Source organism: Hippocampus comes, unplaced genomic scaffold (genome assembly GCF_001891065.2).
Source record: "Hippocampus comes isolate QL1 unplaced genomic scaffold, H_comes_QL1_v1.1 scaffold473, whole genome shotgun sequence".
Taxonomy (NCBI): Eukaryota; Metazoa; Chordata; class Actinopteri; order Syngnathiformes; family Syngnathidae; genus Hippocampus; species Hippocampus comes.
In genome coordinates this window covers 127,035-139,674 of record NW_017806230.1, presented here as the reverse complement: position 1 = coordinate 139,674, position 12,640 = coordinate 127,035, and the positions used below count along the sequence as shown (strand labels likewise).

At 55.7% G+C, this 12,640-nt stretch overlaps 3 protein-coding genes across 8 annotated transcripts in view; 2 read left to right on the top strand and 1 right to left on the bottom strand.

Moving 5' to 3' along the window:
- The window catches only part of LOC109507130 (interleukin-17 receptor E), a 27,433-nt gene extending 24,048 nt beyond the window's left edge, over window positions 1-3,385 (top strand). Inside the window, 4 exon segments of the mRNA XM_019856349.1 lie at window positions 680-725; window positions 1,326-1,477; window positions 1,588-1,948; window positions 2,148-3,385. Coding sequence (XP_019711908.1) covers window positions 680-725; window positions 1,326-1,477; window positions 1,588-1,948; window positions 2,148-2,896 — 1,308 coding nt within the window. The 3' untranslated portion in view covers window positions 2,897-3,385.
- A 529-nt stretch (window positions 3,386-3,914) lies between these two features.
- Window positions 3,915-9,035, top strand: creld1b (CRELD disulfide isomerase 1b). 2 transcript variants are annotated; one of them, XM_019856352.1, is made up of 11 exons: window positions 3,915-4,408; window positions 5,487-5,607; window positions 5,664-5,746; window positions 6,225-6,335; window positions 6,495-6,586; window positions 6,663-6,842; window positions 7,476-7,571; window positions 7,659-7,742; window positions 7,820-7,915; window positions 8,008-8,148; window positions 8,227-9,035. In XM_019856352.1, the coding sequence occupies exons 1-11, from the start codon at window positions 4,320-4,322 to the stop codon at window positions 8,445-8,447; spliced, it is 1,314 nt and encodes a 437-aa protein (XP_019711911.1). In that variant the 5' UTR covers window positions 3,915-4,319; the 3' UTR covers window positions 8,448-9,035. The 2 variants fall into 2 exon arrangements, with proteins under 2 accessions (XP_019711911.1, XP_019711912.1); XM_019856353.1 differs by having other exon boundaries at window positions 3,915-4,430.
- A 304-nt stretch (window positions 9,036-9,339) lies between these two features.
- Window positions 9,340-12,640, bottom strand: part of mbd4 (methyl-CpG binding domain protein 4) — a 7,241-nt gene continuing 3,940 nt past the window's right edge. Inside the window, exons 1-8 of one of the 5 annotated variants that reach the window (XM_019856355.1) lie at window positions 11,878-12,182; window positions 11,238-11,376; window positions 10,692-11,161; window positions 10,540-10,599; window positions 10,314-10,448; window positions 10,073-10,222; window positions 9,608-9,711; window positions 9,340-9,533 (exon numbers count right to left, since the gene is read on the bottom strand). In XM_019856355.1, the coding sequence (XP_019711914.1) occupies window positions 9,459-9,533; window positions 9,608-9,711; window positions 10,073-10,222; window positions 10,314-10,448; window positions 10,540-10,599; window positions 10,692-11,161; window positions 11,238-11,350 (1,107 nt within the window). In that variant the 5' untranslated portion in view covers window positions 11,351-11,376; window positions 11,878-12,182 and the 3' untranslated portion in view covers window positions 9,340-9,458. Of the gene's footprint in view, window positions 9,534-9,607; window positions 9,712-10,072; window positions 10,223-10,313; window positions 10,449-10,539; window positions 10,600-10,691; window positions 11,162-11,237; window positions 11,377-11,877; window positions 12,183-12,640 lie in introns of those variants that run through there. The other 4 variants (XM_019856358.1, XM_019856356.1, XM_019856359.1 and 1 more) reach the window with 4 other exon arrangements.

The window sequence follows — 12,640 nt, the reverse complement described above, 5'->3', positions numbered from 1 at the left end:
GTGTGCCCCCTCGCAGATCTTCGACATCTCCGCGGTGGACCGACACCCTCGGATCTGCGTGAAGGTGAGACCGCCCGCCCGCCGCCGAGATGGACCCGAGCGAGCGCTATTGCGGCCTCCGAGTGGAACGTGCCCCCGATGTCTCATTGCGGCCCCGTTTCCTTCGTTTGCTCGCCCCTCAAAGAAACGCGGGCTCTCGGTTTCAATGCAGACGGCAATCTTTTGCAACTCGTCATCTTGACCTTTGACCGCAATCACAATAGCCGAAACGGTCGCTTTCCGCGAGGGGGGAAAGGGGAATCTAAAAAAATGCACCGGTGCCGCAAAACGGCCTGTGAGGCTGTTCCGCGAGGCCGTCTCGGCGGAAGAATCCAAGTCCTTCTTACGAGCCGATTGACCGGCGATGCCGCGCGTGCGTACGGAAAAGACACACGAAGGACGGGTTCCGCTCGCGTCCCACTGAGACACGAAATGCAGAAAGGTCGCGTGTCACCCGAAGGCAAATTGCCGATCGGGCCTGCCCGACTCCTCCCGCGCCAATTTTGCAAGTCTTTGGTGTGCTGATTCCGCTTCTTCCAAAATGACCTCGGCGGCGACGCTCGTTGAGGCGAGTCCGCGGATGCAAAAAAAAACGTTTCTTCGGATGCTGAGTTTTCCCCGTCTGGTTTTGTCCTTGCAGTTTTCCCTGGCGGGCAGCCACAACATCTCGTGCCCCTTCCAGGCCGGTGAGTTCAGTCTTTCAGATTCTGATTCAGGAAACTTTATTTATCCCCGTGGGGCAATTCGAGTTGTGCGAGAGCAGCTCATTATAGAGACAGTCAGAGCAAAGGAAAAACATCGAGTAGATGAGAGTAGCTTCGCACTTGAGGTCAAGAGGTCGTGGCTCCAGCAATGAAATAGTCTTGCACATGAAAACAGTCTTGCACTATTGCCTTGAGGCCACTTTGTTTTGGTGCCAAAAGGTGCGGCCGTGTTCGCCGGAGGGCTTGAAACTGTCCCAAGAACGCTCGGAATGTTTCACCGCTTTGCACGGTGACTTTGGAGTGGAATTGAGGGAACGCGCGCGACTTGGTACGCGAGGCACGCCCGCAGAACGGAGAAGAGACACAAACGCGCCTCCTCCGAGACGTTGAAGGATTCCGCGTGGCTTTCTTCACACCGGACGGGCCGCCGATAGCTTTTGAAAGCGTCTGCCGTTGGTTGGATTGACGCGTTTGCGACGCGGACATCCTCGGGCCCGGTCCCGATTGACCCGCCCCTTCCTCGGCCCCCGCGGGAAGCGTTCCCAAGCGAGCAAAGCGTGACGTGCGCCCTCTGTGTTGCAGAGACCCCGTCGTGGCACGTTTCCCTCCAAGCCGGCCCGGGCGCGCTGTCCGTCCACGTCAAGTCGTCCGCGGCCGCCACCTTCCGGGCTCAGACGTGCGTGCCCGGCGCGAGGGAATGCGCGGCCCGCGGGCCCGTCCGCACAGTCGCGGCGGTGAGCACCCAAAGGGACGCGGACGACCGACCGCGACCGACCGCGCGCCGGCCCACCAACGCACCTAAAAAGCAAACAAACAGAACGCTGACGGTTTTTGTCTTCGGCAGGAGGCCGCGTCCACGAGCCGGATCGACGTGCCTCTCGGCTCGGCGGGAGAGGGAGCGTGCGTGCAGGTAACGTCGCAGCGGCGCCGAACGCCGCCTTGCTTTCGCGTCTCATGGCTTGAACTCGCGCAGGTGTGGCGGTCCTTTCCCGCCCTGAAGGGCCGAAGAATTGCGTGCCCGCACCGTGAGTACGCTCGGCGCCGCGCTTGTCGTTCCCCATTGGACCGGTCGTGCGCCGCCTCTGTTTGTGCAGACCCTCGCGGCAGGTGGGGCGCGCGGGCGGCGCCGGCGGCTTTCTTCCTGCTCGCCGCGTTGGCGTTTTTGGCCATTTTTCTCCACTCTCTCGTGACAACGGGAGCGACGGGTCAGTTGCATCATTTCATTCTTTTCCGGAAACGCTTTGAAGCGCCCGGCATGTGAAAATGGGACGTGAGATGGTTCGGTTGTTTCTGCGCCAGAACGCCGGCGGGTCACCGGCCGCGCTAAGGCCATCGGTCACTTGCGCGGCCTCGGCGCGCTCACGCGGCAGCAAAGTGATTTCCTCCCTCGTCTCCCCCGCGCAGCTCGGCTGTCCATCCGCAAGCCGGTGTTGCTGGTGTGCTCGTCGGAGAGGTCGCGGCACATTTCGGCCGCCTGCGCTCTGGCTTCTCTGCTCCGCGGCGATCTGAGCGCCACGGTGCACCTGGCCCCGGGCGGGGCGGGCGCCGGCCCCGAGAGCGGCGTGGCCGACCTGGGCCCGCTGCCCTGGCTGTACGGGCAGTGGGAGGCCGTGCGCGAGGCGCGAGGAAAAGTCTTAATCATCTGGAGTCCCGAGGCCAACGGGACGTACGGCGAGTGGAGGCGGCGGCGGCGCGGCGGCAAAGACGAGGCCGATGACCGTTCCCCGCGCCACGCCGGACGACCGGGGCAGCCGGAGAAAGATGGCGCCGAGGCGTGCGAGGACACGGAGCTGGCAACAGAGTACGAGCCCTCCGCCGTCATCCAAGCCGTGTTCGCGGCCGCTCTGACGTGTCTGGAGGGGGCGCTGCGCCGGCGCAAAGGCGGAGAAGTCGCCTTGGTCTACTTCCGAGGCCTGGGCCGCAGCGGGGACATCCCTCGGAGCTTTCGACACGTCCCTCGCTACTGCATCCCGCGGGACTTGGGCGGCCTCATCCGGGAGCTCGGAGGCCTGAGGGCGACGGAAAAGACGCGACGGTGGCGCTGTCTGCGCAGACTGCTTGCGAAGGGGGCGTCCGTGTGGCTGGTGCGGCGGTTGACCCGCAGACTGCAGACGCTGCTGCCTCCCGTGCAAAAGAGGAAAGGCCCGAGGTGACCAATGGTCTCCTCCGTCGGGATTGGGAAAAAAAAAACGCCGCATAGCATTCAGGGGAGGGTCCAAGTTCTTGCCTTCAGTCAAAAAGGAAACAAAGCGAAAGCGCAGAAGCACCGGTCAAGCTGCCCTGGTGTGAGTCCCGATGTTCTCGTGGAATGCCTGCGAGTTCTCGGTGACGGCAACTCAACCTTTGGTTTCCTTTGCCGCGTCAGGTAAGGCAAAATACGTAGTTTCTCGCTGACAATCTCGGTCCGAGGCGCAGACCCTTCACTCGCTGCTGTACTGAGCCGCCGCCGAGCCCATTTCAGGCCGATAGCGTACAAATGAGCCGGCGGCAAGACGATGTCAATGAGCGCGGACTGGAAGCGGCAAATGGAATTGACCGACGACGTGAGGTGGTCGCCGGCCACTCAGAAGTACGACGCCTCTTCGGGTCAAGGCTCGGCTCGCCCGCTTGCGCCTCAAAGACGAATGGCCCACTTTTGAAGAGAAAATGCTCAGGCCCTGGAAAGAGGAGATTGATGGTTTGAAAGTGGAGGGAGAGAGGCCTTTTATATCAAGTTGGACAAAGACCAGGAGGCTTCCGACACCGCAGATCTCGACAAAGGCGGCCTTTCATCCCTGACAAAAAGAGTCAATGATTGAGCCTCGGACTAGTGGTTTTAGTGTCTCCGCAAAGCTTTCTTCTTGTTTTCAATTGAGGTCCCCAGGGAGCGTGTTTTTCTTTTTTTTACGTGTGTTCTTCACCAAAAAATAAAAATAAATTGTCATACTCTCTCTAGGCCAGGCATGTCCATCTCCAAGCCTGGAGGACCGCCGTCCGGCCTGTTTTCCGGCTCTCCCAACTGCAATACGCCTGATTCGGATGATCGGCTCATCGGCCAGCTCGCAAGCGGGATTGGAACCATGATTTGAATCAGGCGTGTTGCTCCCCGGGAAAATAGGCGGGACGGCGGACTTTGACAACCGAGCTTGGACGCCCCTCCTCTTGGCTTTTAGACGAATCCCATCATTCTGTCGGATTAATTTTTGATTTATTTATAGATGTTTTTCTAAGTAAAGCTGTTGCGGGCCAATGTGGTACAGTCGTACAATCCCAAACAGAATAAAAGATTTGTTTTGTGTAGTTCGTTTTTCGCTGTTTTCCGTGTTGTGGCGTCATCAGTATTTAAATGGCTCTGATTGGTCGATAGACCATCTCCAGGATTTTGGGGCGGGACTACTGCTGCGTTCGAGGAAGGTGGGAAGTCGGAATTTCCACGTAGGATAATTCGGACTTTCCCCGAATGCCGCATCGCTCCCGGATCAAAAGAATCGCTCGTCGTTCATTCACGATTGCAGACGTCTGACCGAACAAATCAGCCAAGCTTTGCACTGCGATGGCTGCACAGACAGCGCATTTGACCGGGCTTTTCCCCCAAACATGACTGTGCCTTTTGCATGCGTCAGACGAACGGAAAGGACGTCGGGTCGACGAGGACGAAGAGGCGTTCAAGGCTTCGACTTGTCGAGGTAACAACAGCTGCAGCTAACGGTTAGCCATCTTCCTTCCACTGCTTCTAATATGACACCCCACCCCCGCCCCAACAGCACCGGCACCGGCCTATTTAGTGCGTTTAGTGGGTTCACGCCAAAAACAAAAACGGGCAGGGCAGCAAAGTAAGCTGAGCTAAGCTTGGGTGCTGATGCTGTGCTGACTCACACGGGAAGGAAAGACATGAGTCGTATACATTGCAATGAATATATTCTCATTTTGGGAAATACTGGATGATGATGATGACGATGACGACGGCATTTTCATACATGGGCCGAGGCAGGGCATGCAGATTCATTTGCACGGGCAGGTGTTCAAAGTTAAACAAGCGTTTTAACACGACATACCTCCTTTACCATAGAAGTCATTGCACCAAAATTGTATCTTATGGCTGAAATGTGATGTGTGAGATATATATATATATATATACACTGTATATACACACGCACGCACGCACGCACGCACAAACTGAATTGATTCCGTGAGCCCGTTTGGAACTTGAAGCTGTTGTAAAAGTGCTTTATAAAGATGTATTGTATAGAAACCTTCATAGATCAAACGTAATATTTCCCATTTGAAATGAATGAAAATGCAATTCATCGCTTCCAGGCCAAAAAGGATTATAAGTAACTTTTATTTTTTTTTAACCAGTGTGTGGTTAAAAATAAATACAATGCAATATAGAAACTCGTGAAAAAGCACACCATTTCGTTTTTGTGTCTATCTATCTATCTACCTCCATGCATATGAAACATACTTGTACACACATTTCACACAAATGACAACTGTGACATAATTGAGACCCGATCATGATCATTGCTTCAGGAGATGTACTTTCCGAACTGACTTTGGATTAGAAATTTGCGGGGCATGTAAAATGGATCCCTCGGCTCCATCGAGCACAGGTGTTGTTGAAGCCTTCTGTCACATGATAGCTGGCCACAAGATAGAGACGGAAGCTTCACTGTAAAAATGTGTACGTTTGGGTGGGACGTGTTGTTAACTGCGCACGGCTCTTTGTTGTGTTTGTTTTATAGCCCGTATTGTTATGGGAAGCGTCATGCGGCGGGCCTGGCCAGTCCTGCCCACCCTGATCCTCCTGTCGGAGCTGTCGCTCGCGACGGTCCGCGCGGCGCCGTGCCAGACCTGCCAGAAACTGGTGGAGAGTTTCATCAAGGTACCGCAGTTGCATTTGCGCATGTCGCCACTCGGTCATCGACGGCGCTTTTCCAGGGCTTGGAGAGAACGGCCAACAAGAACTTTGGGGGAGGCAACACGGCCTGGGAAGAGGACAAGCTGGCCAAGTATGCAAGCAGGTCAGTCGCCGCGTCCGCACTCCATCCAATTCGGCTCATTTTCCAACAGGAAGAAACAAATCAAAAGCTTCAAACCGCACCTAACATACCTCGAACACCCGGTGCTCCTTTTTTTGTGTTCTAAATAAGTGGCAGTAAGTCCAGAATGCAGGTGACCACTCCAAAAGGCTTCGCATAAAGGAAGCCGTATTAATAATTGCACAATAAACGCCATCCGAATTCAGACTTGTTTGATCGTCCTTCTTTTCTCAATGTAGCTTCTCTAGTGGACTACGTCACAAAGTTATACGGAAATGTTCATTGAACTCTTTGCAATGAACATTTTGACTCCAAAGTTCTACTGGGATGAACGCCGTTATGGTGGAGGGACGCCGTTTATGCTGCGACCTGAATTTGAAGTCTCCGCCCCAGCCCGTTTCTCTTCAATGTCAGAAACGAGCGCGCTTGTTTCCGATGACGCGCCCACTTTCTGCCGTAGCGAGACTCGTCTCCTGGAGATCGTGGAGAGCGCGTGCGACCAGACCGACTTTGAATGCAACCGCCTGCTGGAGCGGATCGAAGACCAGGTGGAGACGTGGTGGTTCCACAGGTAACCACGGCCATCGCCGCTCAAATGCTTTTCTGCCTACTTGATGGCTACGCCGCTGCCTTGACTTACAAAAAAAAAAACCAAACAAACCCGGTAAGTCAAGGCAGGAGTGTACGCCACCGTTGTTTGATACGCAACGCGCGTGACTTTGTGGCGTAGGCAGCGGGAGGCGCCCGACCTGTCGGAGTGGTTGTGCATCGAGCAGTTGCGCCTGTGCTGTCCTCGCGGACGCTTCGGACCCGACTGCAAAGGTTGGCCCGAAGGCTCGGCCGTTTGCCCTCATCAAAAGGTGACACGCACACGCGCGCTAACACTTTTCCGATGCAGAGTGTCCGTCGGGGCCCGGCGGCGTGTGTGGCGGTTTGGGCCGCTGCGAGGGCGAGGGCACCCGAACGGGGGACGGCCGATGCGCGTGTGACCCCGGATACGCCGGCCCGCTCTGTGGCGACTGTGCCGACGGCTACTACGCGGACAGAAGCGCCAACGCCACCTCCGGAGCCTGCGCAGGTACCTGATTTCCGCCTCGGCTCAAGTTGACCTCGTTCACCTCGCCGCGAACGGGACAAGAGCGCGCCTCTAAAATCCTCTGCGACCAATATACGGTAATCCCTCGCTTTTCGCAAAAGGTGAAAAGCACAAGGTCGGATTTCCCTTAACCCCTACCCGGCCGGCAAGGCAAGGAAAAACTCAAAAGACCCCATGTGGGGGGAAAAACGAGAAACCTCGAGAAAGGGCCGCAGATGGGAGGATGACGCGGCTGCAACGGATGCAGAGTGGGCCAACATTTGGCACCGTCTTGTCGTATACAACAGGAATGATATCAAAGTCCATTTTCACGAGGTGAAAGCGAGACGCCCCCTCCCCTCCCCTCGCCTCGCCTCTCTGAACCCAGAAGAAATCTCCAGAGCGGCGCCTCCGAGTGGTCTTGTCCCGCTCGGTCGGTGCAAATGGCGTCCAACAACAACAACAACAAGAAGCCTCAACTTCAGGAAGGATGAAGGATGACACTGGCGATGATGGTTCACTCATTCCTGACTCGCTCATGACGACTGAAGGAATGTCGGCGGCGATTGTAGGTCAGACCGTCATTGCCGAGACTTGCGCTCACGCCGGTGGTCTGTGTGGGCCTTTCCTCCGCAGCCTGCTTCCACTCGTGTAAGAAATGCTGGGGCCCGCAGGACTACAAGTGCCTGGACTGCAAAGCGGGCTGGATGCTTCACGACAACAAGTGCGTGGGTGAGTGGGCTCCGTCGGCCGGCGCGGCCGTTCCCGCGCCCGGACCTTTTTGTTCTCCGACCGCACTCGTCCGCGTGTGCTTTTTAGACGTGGACGAGTGCGGCACGGAGCTCTCCCGTTGTCCCTCCAACACGTATTGTCACAACACGGACGGCTCTTACGACTGCAGAGGTAAGTCGCGAGCGGCGGGAACCCGCGCAGACCTCGCGTCGCCAGGGGGTGTGACTTTGCGGCGGCCGGCTTTTCAGGCTGCGACCAGGCCTGCGTTGGCTGCATGGGCAGCGGTCCCGCCCGCTGCAAGAAATGCGCGCGCGGTTACAAGCTGAGAGGAGCCAAGTGTCAAGGTGAGGCTTGGCTTTGCCGTTTGAGCCCCCCCGCCGGTGTCCGGCGAGGCTTTGCGTCGTGTAAAACGGGGGGGTGTGGCTTCTTGCGACAGATGTGGACGAATGCATCGAAGGCGCGATGGCGTGCCCGGGACTCAACGAGGCCTGCATCAACGACTTGGGCTCCTTCCACTGTGACTGCGCCGACGGCTTCATCAGGAGAGACAGCATCTGCGTTGACAACAAAGCTCCCGGTACGTCCGCACGCCAAGGGGCGCGTCGCTGCTCGCCGCCGTCTGCCGCCGTGACGCTCCTTTGACCCCTCCCCTCAGCCGGTCCGGAGAAGGGCCTGTTTGACGACATGACGGACGACGAGGTTCAGGTCCTGCAGCAGATGTTCTTCGGCGTGGTCATCTGCGCCTTGGCCACGCTGGCCGCCAAAGGCGACATGGTTTTTACGGCCATTTTCATCGGAGGCGTGGCCGCCATGGCCGGCTACTGGCTGACGGAGAAGGGCGACGACGTGCTGGACGGATTCCTCAAGGCCCGCTAGGATCATTGACACGCCCACCCCCCCAACCCCGCACGCCGGCGTCGGCTCGGGGAGCCGCCCGCGAGGGCCTTTGCCGCGTTTTGTTTGCATCGATGCGAAGATGCCGGAGGACGAGATGAAGGTGACGCTGCGCACGCCTTTCAAAGGAATTTGCGAGCTGGACTTTGTTGGGTTCGCCACTTCTGCAAACCACCACTACTGATTGTTCATATCGGCGACTGCATTTACTCATCTGCAAAGTGGCTGCTGCCCCCCCCCCTCCCTCTCCCCCTTCAATCAGGACCACCCCCTCCTCCTCATGTCCGGTTTTGTTCCTGATGCAGTGTAGCTCATCACCACTCAAGCAGGAATGTTTTGATTGCATTCCGGTGAAATGAATCTTTCTTTCTTTGTTGTCTCTGGCATGGAGGACACCCCGCCGCAGGATGGCATTGTTGCGGCTGCTTTGAAGGGAAACGCTTCAATCATGAGGATGCAAGCCATTTGTGTTGCCTGGAATTGATTTGGAAAGTTCTTTGCTTTGCAGCACCCAAAAAGTTCATTCTCCGCTTGGCGTTTTCCTTTTCAATAAACGCAACACAAGAGAAGTCTGGCTGTGTTGACGTTTTGTTGCGTACGCCGCGGCAATGGCAGGAAGGAAGAGACGCAATGGAAACGAGTCACTTGACATTGATTTCAATGGCCCCCAAGCATTCAGCGTGCGTTGTCATTTCAAGCTTTGAGGTTTGACCCCCCAAAAAAAAAAGCCCCAAACCAAAAGCACCTGTTGCCGAAGCTCTTTCTTCACAGCGATGGATGACGATGTTGCGTCACTGATTGTCATCCTGAAATGTGGAGGCACTCAAGAAAAAGCAAGGGCAGATTCCGAATCCGTGAGTTGACCCGCGTAATCAAACAACAAAACGCTTTATTGTCCCTTTTGAGTGGGCTTTAAAATGCAAATCTTGCCGGCACAAAAAATGAGCCGTGAGGACCGCAAGCCATTGATGCGGACGCATCGTCGCGCCGTCTTCAGATTCCCAGCGCCTCCTGGTTTTGCCACAGCCACGCGTGATATTTGTTCAACATGTGATCGTCGGGCGTCACCTGGAACAAAAGACAGCGGTGCCAAGATGGGCACCCCAAGTCCCCCCCCCAAATGGAGAGAAATGGGGACGGACCTGTCTCCATTCTTCCACGCAGAAGATCCTGTAGGAATCGTTGCCGTACTTCCCGATGCCGTGCAGCTCCACAGGGTAGCGCCACGCTTTGCTCAAGTATTCGTCTGCGCGCAGCACAAGATCAATGTTGAACATCCACGTGCAAAAAATAAGCGCCTATCAGTCTGCTGCTTGGATATGAAAGAAAAGTTTTTGAGCTCTCCATACACTCGAATCATGATCAACATTACATTTGTGCGGGAGGCCCAACAGGCTGAGGTTTTACAACCCAAAAAGTGGGACCACCATTCTTAGTCACTGTAACATTTGTCACACTTGGAACATGAAAACTCCCCTAAAAAAAAAACTCAACCAAAGCTGACGTGTACTTCAAAGTAAAAGCCAAGTGAGGATTTCTGGTCAGCTGCTGCTGCGTGTTTGGTTGCAATCCCGAACCCACTTGGAGAGGACAAGCATTTCATTCACCCGAGAATCTGATGAGGATTTTGGCCCGAAGCTGAAAAAGGCCCAGCGGCTTGAGGAGCTGCGACAAGAGCTCGCGGTCGGCCCGGCGCGCCTCCTCCGCAGACGGATACCGCTCGAAGAATTGCCAGAGGAGCGGAATGGCCGTCTTACCTGCACACACACACACACACGAGACACTTTTGCTCGCGCACAAACTGTGTGTGCGAGTGTTCCCGTTTTGGGGGTGTGCGAGCCAGCTTACCACTTGTCTTATTGAGAAAAATGGTGGCCACCAGCAGTTTCCAGGCGTTATGGAAAAGGAGTTCTTGGACAAGGTGGAACGGAGAACGAGGAGGTGTCCACTTCTTGAAGGCCTTTCTTCGAGGGGGGCTGGGACCTTCACACACACACGGCGGGGACGACATTCTTTCAGAAAGGAGACATCATTCAACGCACGGCCGGTCCCGACTCCAGCGTATTTTCAGCACCTTTCCCACTGAAGTAAGGGCTCCTTTTCCGTTTGTCTTGGGAACTTTGGCACTCTGCTCCTACAAACACAACAACGCCACGTGAGCTTGAGTGGAAAAGATGGTGGTGGGGGGGCTAATTTGGACACCCCGTGACTGAAGTCACGGCTTACTGTTCTTGTGACGCGCCACTTTTTGGGCGCTGCTTCCAGCAGTCGCATCAGACGGGAAGTCCTCCTGTCGGCCGGCGAGGACAACCTTCCGTCTCCGATTCGGTTCGCGGTCCATCCGCTCCTCCGCTTCACCTGCCTCGACGGCGTCCGCATCGGGAGGTCTGCCGCAAGTCCGCCGCGCTCTCGGCGGGCCCGGCCTGTCAGTCGCTTGGCTCTCAAAGGTCAGCCGCTCGGCCGCATCGCCTTTGTGGGAGGAGCTTGCCCTTTTTACTGCTTTTGGAGGTGGAGCCAGTCTTTTGAATGCATCGTCCGGGACGTCCCGCTCGCCATCTTGGGTTTGTTTCTCTCCAACAGGGAGACACTGCGTACACGGCGCTGTGAAATCCAAGAGGTTGATGTCCACGTTTTGAGCGTTTTTGACAAGGAACGCTCGCAGAGAAGCTCTTGATCGAAACCTCTGCCCGTGGGGACTTCAAAACAGAAACGTACGCTTGGTTGGGCAGCGCAGAGCCGAGTCAAGGCGCTTGGCTAGATGGAGGCGATTACCTGCAGATGTACACGTCCGCTTTTCCTGCCGTCTTGCCCGCTCGACGCCGCCGAACCTCTCTGGTCCAACCTTCAGGCAGTGGGGGCTGGTGGCAGCACGCACATCCATCCATCTGGGTTCCACTGTGTACGTTTCTAGCTGGGCATACAAAAAAAAAAAAAACAGAAACGAGTGCAACATTTGCAGTTAAGTTCAGGTAAGGAATTAAAGCTGGGGAATTTTGGAAAGGTCGTACACGAGAAACTTTCATTGTAATAAGGAATTAAAGCTGGGGAATTTTGGAAAGGTCGTATGAGAAACTTTCATTGTTAAGTGTTCCATCCATCCATTTGCTGATCCGCCGTATGTCGAACCAGTTTGGACAAAGAGTACAGATACATGCCAAGAAGGCCTTCAGTCCACACGCACGGTTCGTACGAAAGCGCAACTCGTGTGCCAAGTACGAAGGGTTGCTCAATTGCGGTGCGCCTCTATCGCCGCAGGGGGGCACTATAAGGTCCCTTAGCGTTTGTCGGGGCAGAATGGCGGACGAAGAAGAGCCCTCCCGACCCGCGGGTGTTTTATCGCTAAAATTGGTACGAAAATCCTTAATTTCCCGAGACCTTCGCCTGAAAAGCAATCGGTTCCAAATGAACTCACTTTCCTTGCCAATCAACAGCAGCGGCGAGTGGTTTGATTTCAATCAATTGGCGATCCCGTTTAGCATCCCGCCAACTGCTTTAGGTAGACAGCTTTGACGTCGCGAGCAAGCAGGAAGCAGGAAGTGTGAAGCAGGAAGTGAGTCTGCGTCTGCGCGCCCCTCTCCCCGCCCCCCGGGAGTCCTGACTGAAGAAGCCAACATGAGCAAGTGAGCGGGCAAACAACCTGTGGATCCAAATTCGAGCTGGAACCTGTCAAGAAATGAGAGCCGTCTTGGTCTGGAAAGAAACAACACGTCAGCATTGGTGAGCGTCTTTGCGTTGCGTTTACGTCATCGAGCCGCGGGATTAGCAACAGCGGTTGCTATGCCAACCGCTGCTAAGCCAACTAGCTCCTGTAGGTTAGCACGGCGCAGGACAACTGACACAAACCCGTTTGCTAAATCACAACGGTTGACCCCGTAGGAATGCCAGTTTACACATTGTGCTTTTTTGGTGACACAATCGGACGTTTAGTCAGTGCTAACATTGAGAGGCTAGCACGTTCGAGTCATGGGTTGTCACATGTACGGTTTGCGGGCCAGATCGGGCCCTCCATGTCCATCCATCCATCCATTTTCTACACCGATTATCGCAAAGACGGTCGTGGGGAGTTCCCGGAGCCTATCCCAGCTGACTTTGGGCGGAAGGCAGACGACACTCTGAACTGGTCGCCAGCCAGTCGCAGGGCACATACAGAGAAAAAAGTACATTAACACACACCT